The 19,208-nt window shown below is 37.0% G+C and overlaps 2 protein-coding genes across 2 annotated transcripts; one reads left to right on the plus strand and one right to left on the minus strand.

The window, feature by feature from the left end:
* Window positions 1-816: 816 nt before the first annotated feature.
* On the minus strand, window positions 817-4,636 carry LOC100890106 (COMM domain-containing protein 1). Its single transcript, XM_030999750.1, has 4 exons — window positions 4,431-4,636; window positions 3,227-3,385; window positions 2,201-2,335; window positions 817-1,331 (listed from the first exon to the last, which is right to left on the minus strand). Exons 1-4 carry the CDS (start codon window positions 4,605-4,607, stop codon window positions 1,230-1,232), a joined length of 573 nt encoding a protein of 190 aa, XP_030855610.1. The 5' UTR covers window positions 4,608-4,636; the 3' UTR covers window positions 817-1,229.
* Window positions 4,637-4,855: 219 nt separating this feature from the next.
* LOC576995 (ubiquinone biosynthesis monooxygenase COQ6, mitochondrial) lies at window positions 4,856-12,830 on the plus strand. The gene is made up of 9 exons (XM_030999120.1): window positions 4,856-5,355; window positions 5,795-5,932; window positions 6,728-6,941; window positions 7,632-7,839; window positions 8,664-8,726; window positions 9,226-9,333; window positions 9,714-9,916; window positions 10,493-10,608; window positions 11,220-12,830. Exons 1-9 carry the CDS (start codon window positions 4,965-4,967, stop codon window positions 11,414-11,416), a joined length of 1,638 nt encoding a protein of 545 aa, XP_030854980.1. The 5' UTR covers window positions 4,856-4,964; the 3' UTR covers window positions 11,417-12,830.
* Window positions 12,831-19,208: the final 6,378 nt, after the last annotated feature.

Genomic DNA, 19,208 nt, shown 5'->3' on the forward strand with positions numbered 1-19,208 from the left:
TATGCACACTTTGAAATGAATAAAATGCCAACACACCTAATAGTAGCGATGGTAAATAAGAAGAGTGGCAGGAAATCTATTCAAAGTGGATTAGTGGGACTGTACCCGTTGCATCCAGGATCCTACCAAAAGTAACAACAATGCTATCATTTTTCAAAGACTTAAAGACACTAGTCTAGGATACAGATGCTTTTGTTCTCTTCTTTTCAAGTTCCCCACATATCCTCCTCTTTCTTATAGAAAAGATACTAAATCGATTCTGAGATGGAAACAGAATACATGTAGACATTTCACATGATGAAAATGAAGAGTCTGGCTGAAAGTGACTGAAACCTGATACCTCACAGATGATGGAAACAAAAGATTGATTGTACAATAAGATGACCTAATGATAGAAAATTTTCTTAAATGTAAAGCTCCTGTTACATTTCAAGAAAATTCAGAGCATTCTTAAAGATAAAGACCAGTTATGGTCATGCGATTGCATTGTGAAAGAAACGTTGTGGAATCGATCAGAAAAGGTTGATCATCTAGCATATTGGTGTGTACTATACTGCAAGGTTCTGGAATCATCAAAATGATAAGAAGTTTGGCCCAGTCTTGGTAAAGTTACAAGCACTGTACACAGAAAGATGTATATGGGACTACGTGACACATGCACGACTTGTGCGCGATATCTATCAGGTCCAAATAGATATAATATTTTACCAAATATATCAATTAGAAGGCAGTTTCTTGGTAAAATCTGTATCATCATTACCGGGACATATTAGTCAAAACATATTCTTTCACATGATAATTTTTTGAGAGGGGGGCGTTTCCAAAACGGGTCTTTACCTTTAATGCATTTGCTCAGATTTGTAGCATTCTAGGGTAAATGCAGTCCTGTTGCAATTTACAAAATGACCAGATTTACAAAGGCTGAAAGTTGGTTCATGGCTCATGCCTTGGTTTATTATACTGCTTCACTCCTGAATAAAAACTGAATTTCATATTTTATATATATATAAAATACTAGCTAGTTGGAACTTATTAGATTAGAATATAAAGTATTCAAGGCATTTCCATGCTCCTTACTAATCACTTATGCTCAATTGTAAGACTATACATGATACCATTGTTATTTTGTTCAATAAAACATATAATTACCCATGATACAGTTGAAGCATATAAAATAAGTCTTCAAATAATACAATGTTCATATTGTTAGGAACTGGCAAGACTGACATCTACTGACAGTGAGCAATGATTTGTTTCTCTATCTCCTCCAAATTTCCAATAACTTGGTTGAGTTGATTCTCATCCATTTCAAACCGTAGATGCTCAGGATCCTATGAAAGAGGAGAGAAAACATTTGAAAAATGAGAAAAGGTTTTCCAGCATTGTCAACATTAGAAAAAAAATTAATAAAATATATTTGATTTGTAAAACTGAACATGCATTTTTCTATTTTGTGAATCCCTTGCACACTAAGACTGGGATACCAATGTACCATGGGATTAAACTTATCAGAAATGCTTATTTGGTGAAGAATGACATTGAACATGTTATCTAGTTCTTTCAGAATATTCAACAGACTTACACAATCACTAAAGAGCTGCAAGAAAGTAAAAATGAATGTCTTGGAAAATGGGGGAAAATTACAGACTTGAATATAACAAAATATATACATAAAGAAATTTTTTAAAAATACACACTATCTTTTAAGAAACATGGGTATCAGTTATCAATATAAAGCCACTGGACTAATGCCATCATAGAAATGATGAGGTTAATCTAAATATGGTTGTCTAAGGAAACATAAATTAACATTCAACAAAAGTACAATCAGGTGGCCATTGTCGCATTGGAAATGTGTGTTTCTTGTACATTATTTATACACAGTCTTGGAAGACAAGAGCAAAAGTATCTGAGGAAACTTGAACTATTTACACAGCTGACGTGGGTGGTATTCTGAAAACAATTTTATCTTTATGAAATGATGTTCAGTTATAATTGTCATACAATTCAAAGTTATGACAAGTCATTGGTAAATTTCTGTGCAAAGCAGGCTGCATATGCATAAAATTGAAAGACATATCTGAACAAGCAATAATGGTAAGTGTTAGTTCTGCCAATTTTTAGTTTGTTATGACAATTAAAATCCTTTCCCTGGCACAAGAGATACAATCTAATATCACTGCGACATATTATACTGTACCTTATTTAAATGACTACTGTCTGCCAGTTTGAGTTCTACAATAGCTGTTGGCATGTTGATTTGGTCTATGTGTTTGGCTTGGCTCTTAATATCAATTCTCCAGCTCACATCCTTCAGCGTATTTCCAAACGTTGACTTTATTGATAGAGCAACAAATGAATAGATGGTTAATGACTGATTTATTAAAGTGAAATTTCCTTGACGGCCATATCGAATATATACAAGGCAATCATTTTCAATCATTATACAAAGAATGATCTATCTTTTACTCTATGAAGAATGAAGATAATGCATAATCATGCATGCTTGATTTTCCAAATGGTAAAACCAACTGAACATGACATTTTAAAACAAATATTTTTGACCATATGTATGATGTTGTATTATATGTTACGATAACAATATTTTGTAGTGTTTCTTTTACTTATCCCCAATAGAGCGGAGGAAGAAGAAGAAGAAGAAGAAGAAGAAGAACAAACAAAATTACTAGCAGTTATTTCAGAACACCAACAAATAAAATTTAATCTTGATTGAATATTAATACACCAAATGCATCAAATCTAAATGGTCTATGGCAACACAATAATTACATATTTTTTTGAAATAAGTAAATTAAAATTTAAAGAATGGGCAATTCCACGGTAACGGAAGGACACTCAGACAAGATTTTTGAACTTCAGGTTCATACTAAAAGAACTGTTTTATTAGTATAAGATGTGAAACAGTACAGATATAATATCTATATAAGTGCCTTTAATTCTCCCCCAAAAAATTGTCATTATAGTTAAGTAGTTTAAGAATGTGCATATTAATTAACGGAAGGACATAAAAATGGACATGGTTTTTCCAGTTAATTAGTGTTTATCCAAACTTTGTGAAGTTGATGAAGCTTTCCACTTGACTGAAACACATTTTGTTCCCCATAGTTTAATACATACTAATAAAACATTTCTTTTAGTATGAACCTGAAGTTCAAAAATCTTGTCTGAGTGTCCTTCCGTTACCGTGGAATTGCCCGAATGTTACCTGTGAAACCACTTTTTCATGTATTTTAGACCTATTACTCCTCCAGAACTTTGTGAAAGCTGTTGCTTGTGCCTGAGATATTGCACCTTCTCTCTTTCTCATTTGTGAAGTTAAAAAAGCTTCCAGTTGGTTGAAATCCATATCAATAGAGACAACATTCTGTGAACAATAACAAAGATAAAATGGTAGTTAAGTGAGTGACAACCAAGTTACTTCTTTTGCAGTCTAGTTTCATATCTTTTAATTATGATGTGGTGTTTTACTTGCACAAAAAAAATCACTTGTACAAAATGAATGCACAATACACTTCCTCTGATGCATGCACAACACACACAAGGAACCTGGGAGGAGGAGGAAGAGAAGAAGGAGGAGGAGGAGGAGGAGGAGGAGGAGGGAGGAGGAGGGGGAGGAAGAGGAGAAGGAGGAGAAGGAGAAGAAGAAGGAGGAGGAGGAGGAGGAGGGGGGAGGAGGAGGAGGAGGAGGAGGAGGAGGAGGAGGAGGATGAAGAAGAAGAAATACCTCTGAATTAAAAGTAAGAAACAAAACACTTCCTTTATTATGAAACGGCATGAGAAACAAATACACAAATAAACTTTTGAAGCAAATAAGTCTGATTTATCTGACTGCAATTAAACCTCTTTCAGTCTGTGTGATTTCAGAGCTTTCCATCACCTTCAGAAGACATGATATCGACACTATTGTTTGAATTCATATTAGAGTTGGAAGACCTAGACTCTAGATGTAGTAGACCTAGTCTAGATCTAGTCTAATATTAATAAGTCTATTCAAATAAAAGAAAGAACAAAAATCACGATTTACATCAGAAATTATTTTTTGGCCAACCCAGAAGTAGTATTGGTTTTTAAAGCTGAGAGTCTTTAGGGTAAAGGATCGAGCTAGCTTCAATTCAAGTCCAACTGCTACTGCTAGTGAATTGATAATTGGAGTGCTTTGGTTCTAGTTTGGAATAGTTTGACAAGAGATGATGAAGTATGATTTCTTTTGCAAACAAAATAAATGTAGATTCTAGATCTACATGTAATGGTGGTTAGTTTTATAGACTCTCACTCTTGACTCTGACCTTCACCATTCACAATCACATCATATCACTGCACATGGCAAATCTCGTCCTTCTCCGAGGCCGAGTCCTACTACTACTAGTCCAACATTTATTCGAACGGGTTGGACTACACAGTAAACTAACCTTGATCAGGCTCTTGCATTTGGTGACCAAAGCCGTAAATTCTTCATCTGAACGATCTGCAAATAGCTCTTCTTTCATATATTCATCAGTTATATCTCCTATCCCAAGATAATCTCGCTTTGCAATGCCATTGAGGAGTCCAAACACTTTTGTCGTGGTCGCTTCGTCGTCTGCCATCTTGATGAAGTCATGTGATATTACGGGTACATCTCAAACTGTGAAGGACTTCAAATGTATCAATTGAATATTTCTGGATAAGCATTACAAAGTGGTGTTTATTTTTCCAGTAAATGTTTGATACGAACTTTTTAAATATTAACATTTGCAAGTTATAGGCAAAAATAACGAATATATCTTATTTTATATCGTCTCTGTATACCTTAAATTTGAGAGTGGAAGATGATCCCTAGCTGTTCTCACTTCTAGCCTGTGTACAACCTGTGACATCATTTGATGTAACTCCCCTTCAAAGGCAAAGTTGGCTCACAAATATTACTGATTTATCCGATTCCTTGCATCAGTCTATAGAAAGAAATGAACAAAATGCACAGGCCTGTTCTTCAAATCCTTGCACAAATATCCAGGGGAGGAATTTGTCAGAACCGTTTTGCTCTGCCTGCTTTGGCATTGCCATCATCATCATCATCTCCAATTCTGAAGAAAAGGTGTTGCAGATGTTATGGAAGCAAATCCAGTGCTGCAAATCACAATGGACAAAAATACTCAGGAGGCAGCCATCTTAGATCTGGGGCTGTTCATTCTCGACAGAGCAGGGCAATGATGGTGACCATGAACAAAGTCGACTCTGTGCCGAAGAAGACGAGACCTGTCGTTGGAAGCTGGCAGACGACGTCTGAAGATGAGCTGTACGATGTTGTTATCGTTGGAGGAGGAATGGCGGGCCAGGCAATGGCTTGTGCTTTGGGTAAATATTACAGAAGCTGAGATTGGGAGAGTGTTCGGTTAATGTTGTGCTTAATCTTGTCTGCTTCAATTAAATCAACAAACAGAAAATATAAACAAAAATGCCTTTATGACTTGGAGTCTAGATCTCTATATGAGCTGAAATTTATGTTGAAATGCTGACAAAAATTATTAGTTGTAAAGAAAAGAATTAACAAAACTAAAAGAATTGCTCCATGTCATAATGTCTAGGATACCTTGGTATGCCACATAAAGTCTATACGGCGCACTCCAAGTCCTGATCATTACCTAATTAATTCAGACTGTGGTAGTACTACTACTACAACATTGATTTTTTTAAAATTGGTATAGATCTAGGGCTTCCTTTCAATCTGTGATAATATTCATGTGTTATTTATATTGTCATATTAATTTCTTTCCTTTTTTTTTGTTTCTTTAAGGTTTTGAACCATCTCTTGGTGATCATAGAATCCTATTGTTGGAGCAGGGTAAGAGACCTATGCAGTTGAACGAGCTTCCATCAAAGTATAGCAACAGAGTTTGTTCCCTCAACCATAACTCGGTCAAACTTCTCACAGGTAAGACTTCTCTCCCCCCCCTATCTCTTACCAACTTGTCGCCATCCTATGTATGGTATACATTGTAGGTAGCAGGGATGAGGTGGTGGTATTATTCCCCCCCCCCCTCCATTTAGGGCTCCACACTTAACTTTTGGGGGAGGGGGTCTGGATTCAACATTTCAGAGTCTGTAATAATAATATGCACAAGCCCTACTTAAAAAATTCTTGTATTTCGACATTTGAGGTCCTGAACTTAGATTGGGCGCTATACAAGAAGCCACTTTTATCATTATTAATATTATGTATCCCTGGCAACTGTTGGTAATGAGCCCTGCCCAATTGACAAGAGAATATTGTCACTCCTTAATCATTTTTGTTTTATGTTTATCTCGGTATTGTTTGTAATTGTATTCAGTTTTCAGTTTCACTTTAGTTTATATGATATATTTTATCAACTTAAGATACAAACTTGGAAATACTTCTTTTAATGTTATAGTTTACAACAACAACAACTGAAATGAAAACAAATAATACACAATTGTCAAAATTAACACAGCCAGGTGTATTCATAGATATAAAAAAATGTGTGTACAATTTTCCCGTTTCTATTTCTAGTCAAAAATTTCTTTGTTAAATTGCAAAGTAATAGTATTCGAAAATGTCTTAATATATTATTTAATGTTTTACATTATTTATCCCTAAACATTTTTTTCTTAAATATTATTAAACTGATGTAATAAGCCGATTACTAAAGAGTCTTGTAAGCACCGTTTTTTATTATTATTATTTATTTCTTATTCTGCATGGATCCAGATGTGGGAGCATGGCATCACATGGCTGAGATGCGAGTCAAACCATTCAGGAGGATGCAGGTTTGGGATGCCTGCTCCGATGCCCTCATCGCATTCAACAAGTCAGCTGACCTCTCAGAAGACATGGCTTACATTGTGGAAAACGACGTCACCAATGCTGCCCTCTCCAGGCAGCTCGGGGAGAGAGGAAATATTGAAGTGCAGTATGAAAAGAGGTAATTTGCTAATTACTTTGATTTGTTAGACTATGACTTTAACTGAGGTTAAATTAAACCCAGCTTTGGGTGAAAATGAAAATGAACTCAATTTCTGTATTTGATAGCATACAGGACAGATATACAGGATAGATTTTTACCATGTGTTCGGTCACAGGTATTTAATATACCTTGAAGAAATCTGTAATATCTGAACCATGTACAGTATGTTGCACCACCCTATGTATATTCTTTGAATTCTGTTTTCAACAAAGTAATTCACTATACCGGTATGTTGAGAAGAAAGTCACTTCTTTAAATGTTTATTGATTTTTAAGCAGGTCGTGATTCACTTTTTTTAAATTGCTAGAAGAATTATATCATACCACTCTGCTTGTTTCATTCATGGTTACATTATCAAAACTACTGAAAAAAACCTGTGAAAGAGACTTTTTGTTCCGCTTACATTTTTGAACTTGAGATCACATAATAATAATAATAATACTCAGTTCTTTTATAGTGCATAACACATAACAGGAAATCATGTCCCTATACGCTTTAAATAGATAGGAAAGAATTACGAGAAAGAGTATGGTAATACAAAAATATAAAAATCCACTTAGAAGTAAAAAATGATGAATATAATTTGTTTAAAGAATGAATACACTGTGTGCCGAAGTTTCAAGATTTATTGCTTTTTCTCCCATGCAGACTGACCTCCATCCAGATCCCACCGCAGGGGTTATTTGAAGAGGAGAGCTGGGCTCAACTCCATCTGGATGATGATAGCATCATTAAGACCAGGCTGATCATAGGAGCAGATGGAGCCAGGTCTGGGGTGAGGAAGCTAGCTGGACTTAAGGAGATAGGATGGGACTATGATCAGTGGGGCGTGGTGGCTACTCTACAGCTGGCAGAGGTAATTACGGAATTGAATGTTGGGAGAAGATACTAGATTGACTTTAACAAAAGTGTTACAGGTTGTAACCATAAGTGCTGTCACAAGAACATAGAAAATGAATCCACTGTCAGTCAATACGTGTGTCCAGTCCAGAACTGTAAAGCTAAGGGTCTTGGAATAAAGTCCACCCCCTCCCCTAACTCCCCCATGGGGAAAACAAAATTAAAAAATTGCCTATTGTCTTCTCAGTGGTACAGAGTGGATACAGACATGGAGGTGGCACTGGTTTGATGGGGGTGGGGGGGGGGGGTCAATTTATTTACTTCATAAATGAAGGAATGAAATGCAAGAGAATGAGGCTGCCACTGAATGAAGGCAGAGTGTGTGTGGAAGGGTTCTAGGATGTGATTATGATCAGTGGGATATGGTGGCTTCTCTACAGCTGGTAGAGCTAACATAATGAACATATTGAATGTGTGGCTTTCGGAGGAGAAATTAGAGGCTTCCAGACCCTTAATTTGGTGCATGACGTTTTGGGACTAAAATAGCTTTTTTCTTCTCTCCCTGAAGGACAAAAGGGTGCTGATATACATTTTCTAAATTTTACCATCATATTTGGTGTGCATTGTTTTAATTCCATCTTTGAAAATTTCTGTTTTATGTATTGAGGTTGTACTTCTCAAATATATGATATGATATACAGAAATTGGATTTTTAAAAGGTATACTTTGTTTAATGTATAGATATTCTCTAATTGAATGTATCATATTGAATTCATGAATTATACTGATGCAGATTCAATAAATCCAACTGATTTAATATATTCCACATTTTCTTTACAGCCAACTGAGAACATTGTAGCATGGCAGAGATTTCTCCCTTCAGGGCCTATTGCATTGCTGCCAGTGAGTATTATGTTTATACTACCCCCATTATACATACACTGTAAATCTTTTGTTGTTGGCGATGTGGGTGGGGGGGGGGGGGTTAATGAGAGAAGATGTTTTTTCTTTTTTCTGCAAACAAATTTCTACACAGGACATTTACATTTATTATGTGGCTGTACAGTAAGATGTCGGCTGAGAATGCCAATGATTGGTATCAGTGAAGTATACAGAAACAAAGATCTCCAGTTTTGTTTATTAAACAATTATTTGCCTCATTACATTTTCAAAATAGTGAATGTCATATTTCTAATCATTTGTCTTATCATTTTAGTCATCTGAGACTGAATAATTGGTATCAGTGAAGTATTCAGAAACGAAGATCTCCAGTTTTGTTTATTAGAATACATAACACAAGGATCACTCTCTTTAGGGACAATATTTCTTCATAGTTTGTGTATCTTTTCGTGGTGAAATGTTATTTTTTTCTTTTATGTGATTATGGTGTATAAACCCACAGTTGACCGATGATCAGAGTTCTTTAGTGTGGTCAACCAGTAAGGAACATTCCAAGGAACTAGTCAACATGGACGAACAGGACTTCACAGAAGCTGTCAACAATGCTTTTGTAAGTGGACACCTTTATTTGTTTTCTGCATCAAGTATCTTTTATACAAAAAATCAATTAAATCTCTTATGAGTTACAGTATTTGTTTCAACTTTGCAATTCAATTCAATTAAAATTCAAATTAACATTTATTTTTTTCCGTTTAGTTTGACAACTGTTTAAACAATACAATCTATACGTAGGAATAAAGTTACCGGTGAGTATTAAGTTTTACCCAATGAAATTCAATATCATAAAATCACATCAATATTCAATATAGGGTTGGAAAAGGGTTGATCTAGATCATAAAATCCTTGCAGCTCATATTCTGCAGACAGTCTATTTGATCGAAGTCACATAATAGTCTAATAAAGTTATTGTTCATGTCATTTTCCCTCCAGTGGGATGATAGCCACCACAATCAGTCTGTAGATGCTGCCACTCAGCTCTTTGAAGGTTTGCTGTCAGTCATCAAACCTGACGGGTCATCTATCCGTCAGCTCCCTCCCAGTATCGCAGGGGTTGGTGCGAGCAGTCGAGCCTCCTTCCCCCTTGGATTGTGCCATGCACCGAGATACATCACAGACAGGGTGGCTCTTATTGGGTAGGTAGCATATTATGGCTTGCAAGGGGCCTTCCTGCATATCTTGGAGGTGCAGATGGGGCGGGAGGGGGCGGGAGGGGGAGGGGCATCAAGCCATAGAGCCCTTCACCCCTTGGATGTGCATTGCAATTATTATTATTGGGAAGATTCCACTTTGGTGATTTGTTAGGAGCACTTTAGGAAAAAGCCTCTTTGTCTTGACCTTTTGAAATAATATTATGGGTTTGAATTTTATTTTATGGTGTTTTCTTTTATGCCATTAAACAAGGTATTTTAATTTCTAGCTATCTTTCTCTCCTTCTCCCTCTCCCATCCTTTCTCCATCTGTGCTAAGGAAATATGTAACATCCAGTTGTGACATGGAAAACTTTAACCTACATGTCATTGTAGTCGCAATGAAAGAGAGGAAGACAGTTCTAAAGCACATTGTGTGAAGCGATAAGGGTGAGGCAAAACTGACCACACCTCTGATTAATATCCAAAATATTGGGTTCTTCCTTTTGATTATATTTCTCATGAAGTACATTTACAATTAAAAGTACATGAACACTGAAATGTTTTTTTCTTATTTTCCAGAGATGCAGCCCACAGAGTACACCCACTAGCAGGTCAAGGTATCAACCTGGGTTTTGGTGATGTCACATCCCTTACACAGGTCTTATCAGAGGCAGCCTCAATGGGAAAAGATCTAGGTAAGATGATAAAGATATTCCTTCTGTCCATGGCCCTGGCTTGATCATATCCATCTAGTAACTTTTGTTTTGCCTCAATGTATGTTTCCTCAAACTTTTTGGTGCTTTTTTTTAGTGCATTAAGACTTCAAAATCACATTTTTTCTATAAATATATATATATATTTTTCTATAAAATGATAAAGGGGGAATTCCCCTAGTTATCTGGGGTAGAAGTAGGAGCCATGAAAACAGAAAGGATGTTATGTTCTGTACGAAATAAGATATAATTGGTGCAGCTGAGCACTATAAGTTGGTGATCCCAGAACAACCCATTATTACCATCTATAATGGGGATATATGGGTTTATGTTAATGCTGATTTTTTTTTATTTTTTAGTACCTGATACTCCAGCAAATGGCTTCGCAGCAATATTTTTGCTTTGTAATTCTGTTCAAGCTATGAAGTATTGTATTGTTTTAAATAAACAGGCCCTGCTTGTATCTGTATCTGTAAAGTGCTTAGAGACATTTATATTAAGCGCTATATAAAAGTGGAATATTAGTATTATTATTTGAGATAGTGACAAAGTGAAATGCTAAGAATGGAATCATCTGGTCTCTCACATCATAGGTTCCGTATCTCATCTGGAGGAGTACGAGACACAGCGACAGCGTCACATTCTCCCCGTCATGGGTACCATAGATGCTCTCAAGAGACTCTACTCTACCGATAACCCTGCAGCAGTACTCATCAGGAGTCTGGGGTTACAGGCCACCAATGCTCTGGGACCTATCAAAGATCGCATCATTGCTTCAGCTGCCACATGAGATATTGATTTTGAAATATAAGTTGTAAAATGTGAACAATAGCTTCATCGAACATTTCACAAAATGAGCAGAAAGAGCAGACTCTCACCGAGAGGTGAGCCAATCAAGTGGTTCACTGCATCTCAGAATAACTTCATGATTGCAAATCAGGTGATCATGTGATAGTTTGATGCAGATTCCAAACCAATGCAAGGAGTTGACATTTGAATGTGAAAGGACATTTTCTTGGAGCTGTGAAGTGCCAGCCTGCACTGTTAATAAATTCTGTTAGAGCAAATGAGCGATTTAATACTATCATGTGTGAATTACAGCAATATTGTTTTGATTCTATACCAAAGTGTTTTGATATCTCTGATGCCACGGTTGTGTCTGATGTAATATGCATTTGGGTCATTGATTCCTCTTACATTTCCTGTTGATGTGGTATATAGATATATATATATATAGATATATATAAAACTTGATGGCCACATGCACTGTCTTAAATAGAGATGCATGTATAAACTGATTAGAGCTCAAAATCATTCAATGTGAAGATCTAACTTTCAAGGTCATATATTCAGTCACACCATTGTTTGCCCTGAAGTTACGACAACTAGATGATTGTTCAAACTTTGAGAAATTCAACATTAGGTTTGCCTTTTTTCCATGTTTGTAGGGTATTCCTAAAAAAGACTGTTGGGTGTGAAAGAGGATTGAAAGTAAAGAGAGAATGAAGGCGGAGTATTTTTTTTGTTTTGTGTCCTATGGAGGACTACTTGAGATTGTTGAGAGTAAAGTAGAGAAACTGGGTAGTAGAGAAAGTTGTATTCTGTCGTGTGTAAAGTCCTGAGAACTGATGAACCAAGCTACGAATGCCAAGGAAGAGACTTGGTCTCTCTTTCTTTCTCTCTTGGTTCATTTGTCCTTTTCAGGACCTAACAACTATCTCAAGTTAGTCCTCAATGGGATAGAACACGATAAAATACTTCTCCCTCCTTCTCTCTTCTCTGTATATTCCCTTCCGAACCCAACATTCCTTTTTAGGACAACCTTATTTTCTGAACCACAAACCTATTAAATGATATTTACACCATCATACAAAATTAACCTCCAAGGATCATTTGGGTAATGTGTTATAATCATGTTCCTCTGATAAAGCATCCCAAGTGAAAAAAATTCAACTTGATATAACTGTATATAATACTTTGAATTTAGCATTGTCCTCTTTATATTATATAACTATGAGAAGATCAAATAATTGGATTTTAGATAAAAAGAGTTATGGGTTATTAATGACATTTGTTTTGCTGTTGTCAACAGATCCATTGTCTTCATCGATTGGTGTGCATAACAGTGTTATATGTTAGTATTACTGTGTTCCATGCATATACCGGTATTCATTTTTTTTTAAATAAATGAATGAAATCAGATATAATGCACTCTGCTAGTGTGAACTTCATTTCTTTCAAAATTGTGACATTTCGGGAAGTACATTGCAGTGGAACCTCATAAATCGAACAGATAACTCATGTTTCTTTTGCTTATACATGTTCAACACACTTCTATATATGACACAATTAATTTCCACTGTCTGAATGGGTTTTTATATGTTGTTCCTCAGTATTTTTCATTTTATTTTTCTTACTCTACTACTAAATTCAGAATTTCTTAATTGCTACGACTGGTACAGTGTTTGGACCATTCCAATTTATAATAAGCATGCACTATTTAATAAGCAAACATATACATGTATATGTTTACATAAAATATGCATAAACATAAGATATGGATGCAATATAATAAGCAAACAACTTCTGACCAAGAATAATCCAGGAAAATTATTTTTCACTTGGCATTTTTATTGTCATAGAATAAAAAGGACAGCATTTTACATACTAGTATAGGTTGGCATCTCTTAAATATAATTCTTACAATACATTACAATAAAATGAAGAATACACATTGTGCCCAACTGCCTATTCATACAAATACATGATAAAATTCCTATAGAGGAAGACTTCTCTGATTTGATGTGAGGCATGAAGCAACACACAGAATGATTACTCGGAGAGTAGAAGATATCAATCTAGATTATACAACTGCAATAAAAATTTTAAATGAACCTTGGTTTATCTCTCTCGTCAACAACATTGATAAAAATCAGAATGAATGATGTTTAATAAGTTTGGTCTATACTCTGGAAGGTTAGAACATGACAATGTAGCATTATGATGGTTACAAGATCACACATACCGGTATATATACATATTTTTTTCAGAGAAAATTTGTATTCAATCATTCTTGAGCAAGAACAAAACGATAGATTTGAACAAAGTACATATTGTGACATATCGGTAAAACAAACATTGTTACATCAGTTACACATGTCTGCATTATCTAGTAATACAACGAATGTATTACTTTTGATAAAAAGAAAGAGTACAAAAGACATGCCATTAATTCTAACTGCTGATCAAGCACATCTAGTTTGATGTTTGATACATACTGCATGTTACTCAGGAAGGGCATAATGTTGACTAGGCTTTCCTGCATGGGTTAATAAGATTATCATTATAAATACTGTGTCCAAGAACATGTACTTTAATACAGAGCTCGGGAAGAGAATTATCTCCTTAAAACAAGATTATCTCATTCAAACAAGATATATCTCATTAAATCAACAAAATTATCTAGAGATAATCTTTCACAAATGGCTCTACACAAGGGCAACGCCAGGGTATTTTTTAAGGGGGCTAAAGTGTAGACGCTGAGGCGCGAGCGAGGGAGCAAAGCAACCGTGCAGGGCGAGGGTGTTGGAGGGGGGTGTCACCCCTCTCACACCTCGTGATAGTGCCTACCAGTGCACAGTGCAATGCCACGGTGGCAGTGCAGTTCAGAGGTGATCCTGGACCGGTTCAAATAGCTTGGATTTATATATCAAATATTTAAATATCAATCATTAAATCAATTCATACTGACAAGCACAAACAAATTAGGGGTACAATTTCACTCTTTACACACCAAAAAAAAACTATGTGGAGTCTTTTAAAATGAAATTTAAAATAAGTTACTATCATTCCAAAGCCAGTATGTGTTGGTAACAGTTTTTAAAAAGTGTGTGGATATTCTTAATTTTGGTATGAAATGTTACTTATAATATTCCTTTTACTGTACATACACTCAAACATGCAAAAAATCCTGAAAAAATTCTCAAACCATAAAGATATTTATTGTTTTCTTTGAAGGTGTCACTGTGCGACACCCTCTTACAGTAAATTGTCCCAACCGATTTTTGAATTTTCCCGACCTTTTTTCCATGAAAATAAGACATAAAGCAGGCTTCAAAAAAATCTTTATAACTGATTTTAAAGGCCCTCGTGAAAAACTGAATTCCACAACTGGAGGATGATCTCCTAAAAGACCGAATTGTGTGCGGCATCCACGACCACGCCTTGCGAGAGAAGTTATTGCAGACAGAAGAGTTAAATTGCAGACAGAAGAGTTAAACCTAACTAAATGCATAAACATCTGCACTCTAACAGAGAACAGCGCCAAACAGATGATGCAACTAAATGCAAGCCCACAACAGAGCAATGAGAAAGTTGATTATCTACAAAGCCAATGACATTGGCGACAAAATTATACCCCCCTGATGGAAAATGGCGAGCAGCGACGACCACATGGATGACAGTACGACAACTGTGACGTGGAGGAGAACGAAAAAAGTGCCCGGGATGCCCAAACTGCACATATGAACACAGAAACAGGTCGTATCGTGATTACGGTGACAAGAGCAAGCCAAACATGCCAAGCCACGACAGTGACAATGATATGAATGAAATCTACATTGACTTAGTTGTGGTTAATGTAGACAGTGACGATGACTGGTATCAAGAGATCATGATTGATGATGTTTGTGTCAACTTTAAACTGGACTCGGGAGCTCAAGTGAACATTCTTCTTGAAAACATTTGTTAAGAACACTAACTTACGCCTTAATAAGAGCCCTGTGACCCTACGTTCCTACTAGTGACACGTTATGAAACCTGTGGGAAAAAAGAGATGCAAAGTACTGGACGGTATTAAAGCGAGAATACCTTCTTACTTTTCAGGTGGTTGGTGGTGATGCGAAACCATTGTTAGGGAGAAGAGATTGTGAAAGAATGATTTTAGTGAAAAGATGTGAAAATGTTGATCAGGTGGCAAGCAAGACAGCAATTCAGCCCCAAGGGGAAAAAAGGGGTAAAACCTAAAAGGCATACCTACCAGCATTTGGAGGTCGTCTAGCTGCAAAGGTGGTTTGTAGGTTGGAGTGCGCTGGAAAAGCAGAAAAACCACAATCAAGTCTCCTAGCCAACATCCGAAGCAAATTAGAACAGAAAAGAAAATCACTGGATAATGGCAACCAATCCAAGGAAAGAAAGAAAAACGCTGAAAAGACTCAGAGAACATTAAAGTTTGGATGGTTAGACTTTGACTTTGCAAAGGGGGAGTTTCGACAGGTTAGGAGTCAAAATGGCGGGGGAACAAGAGCTATTAAGGTTGGCAAACATGAGAAGCAGGACGATCTGATTAACACATCAAAAGGATTATTTTTTCCCCAATGGAAAACAAAGAAGGGAAGTATGGAAGAATTGACTTTGCCATCCAAGACTTCAGAGGTTGTGTAATGGGAGAAAGTACAGTAGGTGAACTGTATGAACATGCAAAATCCAAAATGCTAAGGTTGTATGAGGGAGCTGCACTGCGGCAACCATGGACTATTTTTGCACCTGAACAAAGATTCGTTTTTTTCTTTCTTTTTTACCATTTGTCCTTTATTTTGGTATCAACATTTTTCATCTGTACACATATTGGACATTACGCAGGCAAAATGGGAAAGTGTGGGCTGACTTCATGTGGTGGAATCCTACTTCTAGCCATATTGGTCGGTGGATTCATCTGTGAGCTGAGAGCAAGCCCTGTACAACATGAATTACTACACAACGGGACGATATTACCGATCAGCCGCATGACGTACGACCGAGACACTCTTCCCTGGCTAGCAATACGTGCAGCCAGGTGTGACTCAAAGCTGAACTATGACATTTCAGTGGAGGTGAAACGTCGTAAGCGTGGACTCAAGGGAGGAGTAAGAGCCCGACTCAGAAGGCGAAGTTTATGAAATAAAATGGATGAGTTGAAGGTGTGTGTGAATTATCGTTACGAATACCGTGAAAGCTGTTTAATGTGCTTTACTGAAACTTGGTTCTCATCCAAAGATACTACAGCGGATACTGAAATAGATGGTTTTGTGTGTGTGAGGGGAGACCATACAGATTTTACCTAAGTTGAAGCTGCACCTTGTTGTATTGATACACATTTCCTACATGTATGCGTAAGAGTCTGAAGTAAGACTATGATTGGATGAGAAAAGTATGGAGAAAAGACTATGGCAAGTTATGCAAAATATGGCATGAATAAAGTTTGATCACATAATTTGGAAGTGTGAAGTTGTGTTTGTTTTTACAATGTCCTATTAAACCTCAAGATATAACACACCTCAAGCTGATGCTTTGCATGTCTGATTCCAGAGTAAATGTTGTATCAGAAATGTTGTCTCTTTTTAGGACGCCCAAGATTTTGACAATGAAATTACATGTCACATTTGTCGGTGAGGCTGGTGAGGATGTTAGGGGTCTGTCAAGAGAGGCCTATACTCTGTTTTTGAAGACCTTCTTTAGAAGGTTTGCAGATAAAGAAGACCATCTTAAGTGCCATCGCTCAACCCAGATTACGGATTAGAAGAGTGGAATGCGATAGGAAGAATATTGTCAAAAGGATATCAAGATCACTTTGTTTTTCCTTTGCAGTTAGCTTCAGCTTTCTTTATTGCTATCATTTTTTATGAGGAGGCTGCATCATCAGAGCTTATCGATTCATTTTTTATGTACCTGACTCCCATGGAGAGAGAAGCTGTGAAACAAGTTCTTGGAGAGCACCCACTAACAGAGGACAACCAAGAAATCTTAGAAGAGCTTCTAGATCTTGAGGGGAGCCATGTGCTCCACTCGAGTGAAAATAATTGCCCTTTCATAAAACAGATTGCTCACAAATGCATTATACAGAAAAGTATGTATGCCCTGGAAGGTATTAAAAAAGCAGTTCATGGTAATTTGGCATTCCCTGATGTAGAGTCAATAAAAAAAAACCTCTCCATTTCACTCACACCAGCAGCAAAGAAGGTATGCAGTTTGTTACAAGCAGAGCCCAAAACAATTGAGGAATCTTAATTCATTGCGGTTTCTCAACCAGTTCATCAGTGCTCAAAGTAATGGGGGTTTGGTTCTTCTACTCAGATTTCTCACAGCCTCATCTGTCTTGTCTGTCGACAAAATCAGGGTACAGTCTCTTTGCCCGATGTGGATGGATGCTAGTGTGTGTTTGTGTGTGTTATACATGCGATGTTCGAAGTTGTTGATGTTGATCAGTGTGTGTACTGTGCATGTGCAATACTTGATTGATCTCTGTGTTTTATACCGTTGATGTCTTTGTACAGATTTTCTTGGATTATATCATGGATTATTATTATTATTGAAGAATAATCATGGCATCATCATCGAAATCTACGGGAAAAGGAAGGAAGCAAAGATTTAAACCTAAGTACGCAGCAAACTGGAGTTGTATAACTGCTTCGAAACGTAATGACTTTAGTGCCTGTTGCAAGTACTGTGGAGCTGAATTCACCATCGCTAATGGAGGCAGCAATCAAATAGTAGCGCATCTAAAGACAAAAAAACACATAAATGCATCAAGTGCATCTGAAAAGTCACCTAGCATCGTAACTTTCATCAAAGAAAAGACGGATTTGTCAGTGATAAGATCAGAAACTCTGATGACAAACTACTTCATTGACCACAATATCGCAAGCGTTCAAGCAAAGCCAGCAAAGCAGGGAAATATCTCCCCTCATCACGAAGAGAAAGTCCAACAAAACAGCAAGCATCCCCCAGTCGCCCATTTGCTCCTGATATGGACACTAACTGCAAGGTCGCTGTCCAACAAGGAATGGCGGCTGCGGCCCATGTCACGGAAAAGGGGATGTTTGTCAATTTTGATATCAGTGAACACTTGCAAGATTTGCAAACACGTGAAAAGGAGAGGACGGGAGATATTGTGGAGAGAGTAGTTAGGGCCACGGTGGAGGCAGCTGTTCCAACCATCATCAAGGCAGTAAAAGATATATGTCTCACTGTAGTGAAGGAGGAGGTCAATCCCCATCTCCTCCGTCTGCAGTACAAGACTGACCGCCTGGAAGGAGAGACAACCTAAGAATAACAGGCATTGTAGAAGAGGGAAGAGAGGAAGAATCTGAGGAGCAGCTTGCAAACAAAGTTTGCGAAGTGGCAATGCAGGCAGGGGTAGATCTGAAAGAGGTCAACATTTCATCTTGCCATCGCCTTGGAAAGAGATCCCCTGACAAAACTTGTCAGACGTTTGTTTGTCAGAGCAACAGGAGGCAGCGTGATAGTTTTTAAGACGCCCGCTTCACACTGGAAGGAAAAGATGGATGTGAGGGAGTCTACATCAATGAGGACCTCACTCTGGTGTGATATGCAGTCCTGAGGGCAGCAAAAAGGTCTTCGTCTGTGAAACATGTTTCTACGAAGAAGGGAAATATAGTTATCAGGCAAGACTCACAGGTCTGAGAATTGCTTTTGGGGAGTGAAAATGTGAAGAAAAAAAATTGAGCCTGCTTGCTCGCATACACACATATATCATTTTCACGCCGTCGGGTATTTCTATATTATCCGTCATAATGCCAATATGT

Source organism: Strongylocentrotus purpuratus, unplaced genomic scaffold (assembly GCF_000002235.5).
Source record: "Strongylocentrotus purpuratus isolate Spur 01 unplaced genomic scaffold, Spur_5.0 spur5_scaffold_5, whole genome shotgun sequence".
NCBI classification, from domain to species: domain Eukaryota; kingdom Metazoa; phylum Echinodermata; class Echinoidea; order Camarodonta; family Strongylocentrotidae; genus Strongylocentrotus; species Strongylocentrotus purpuratus.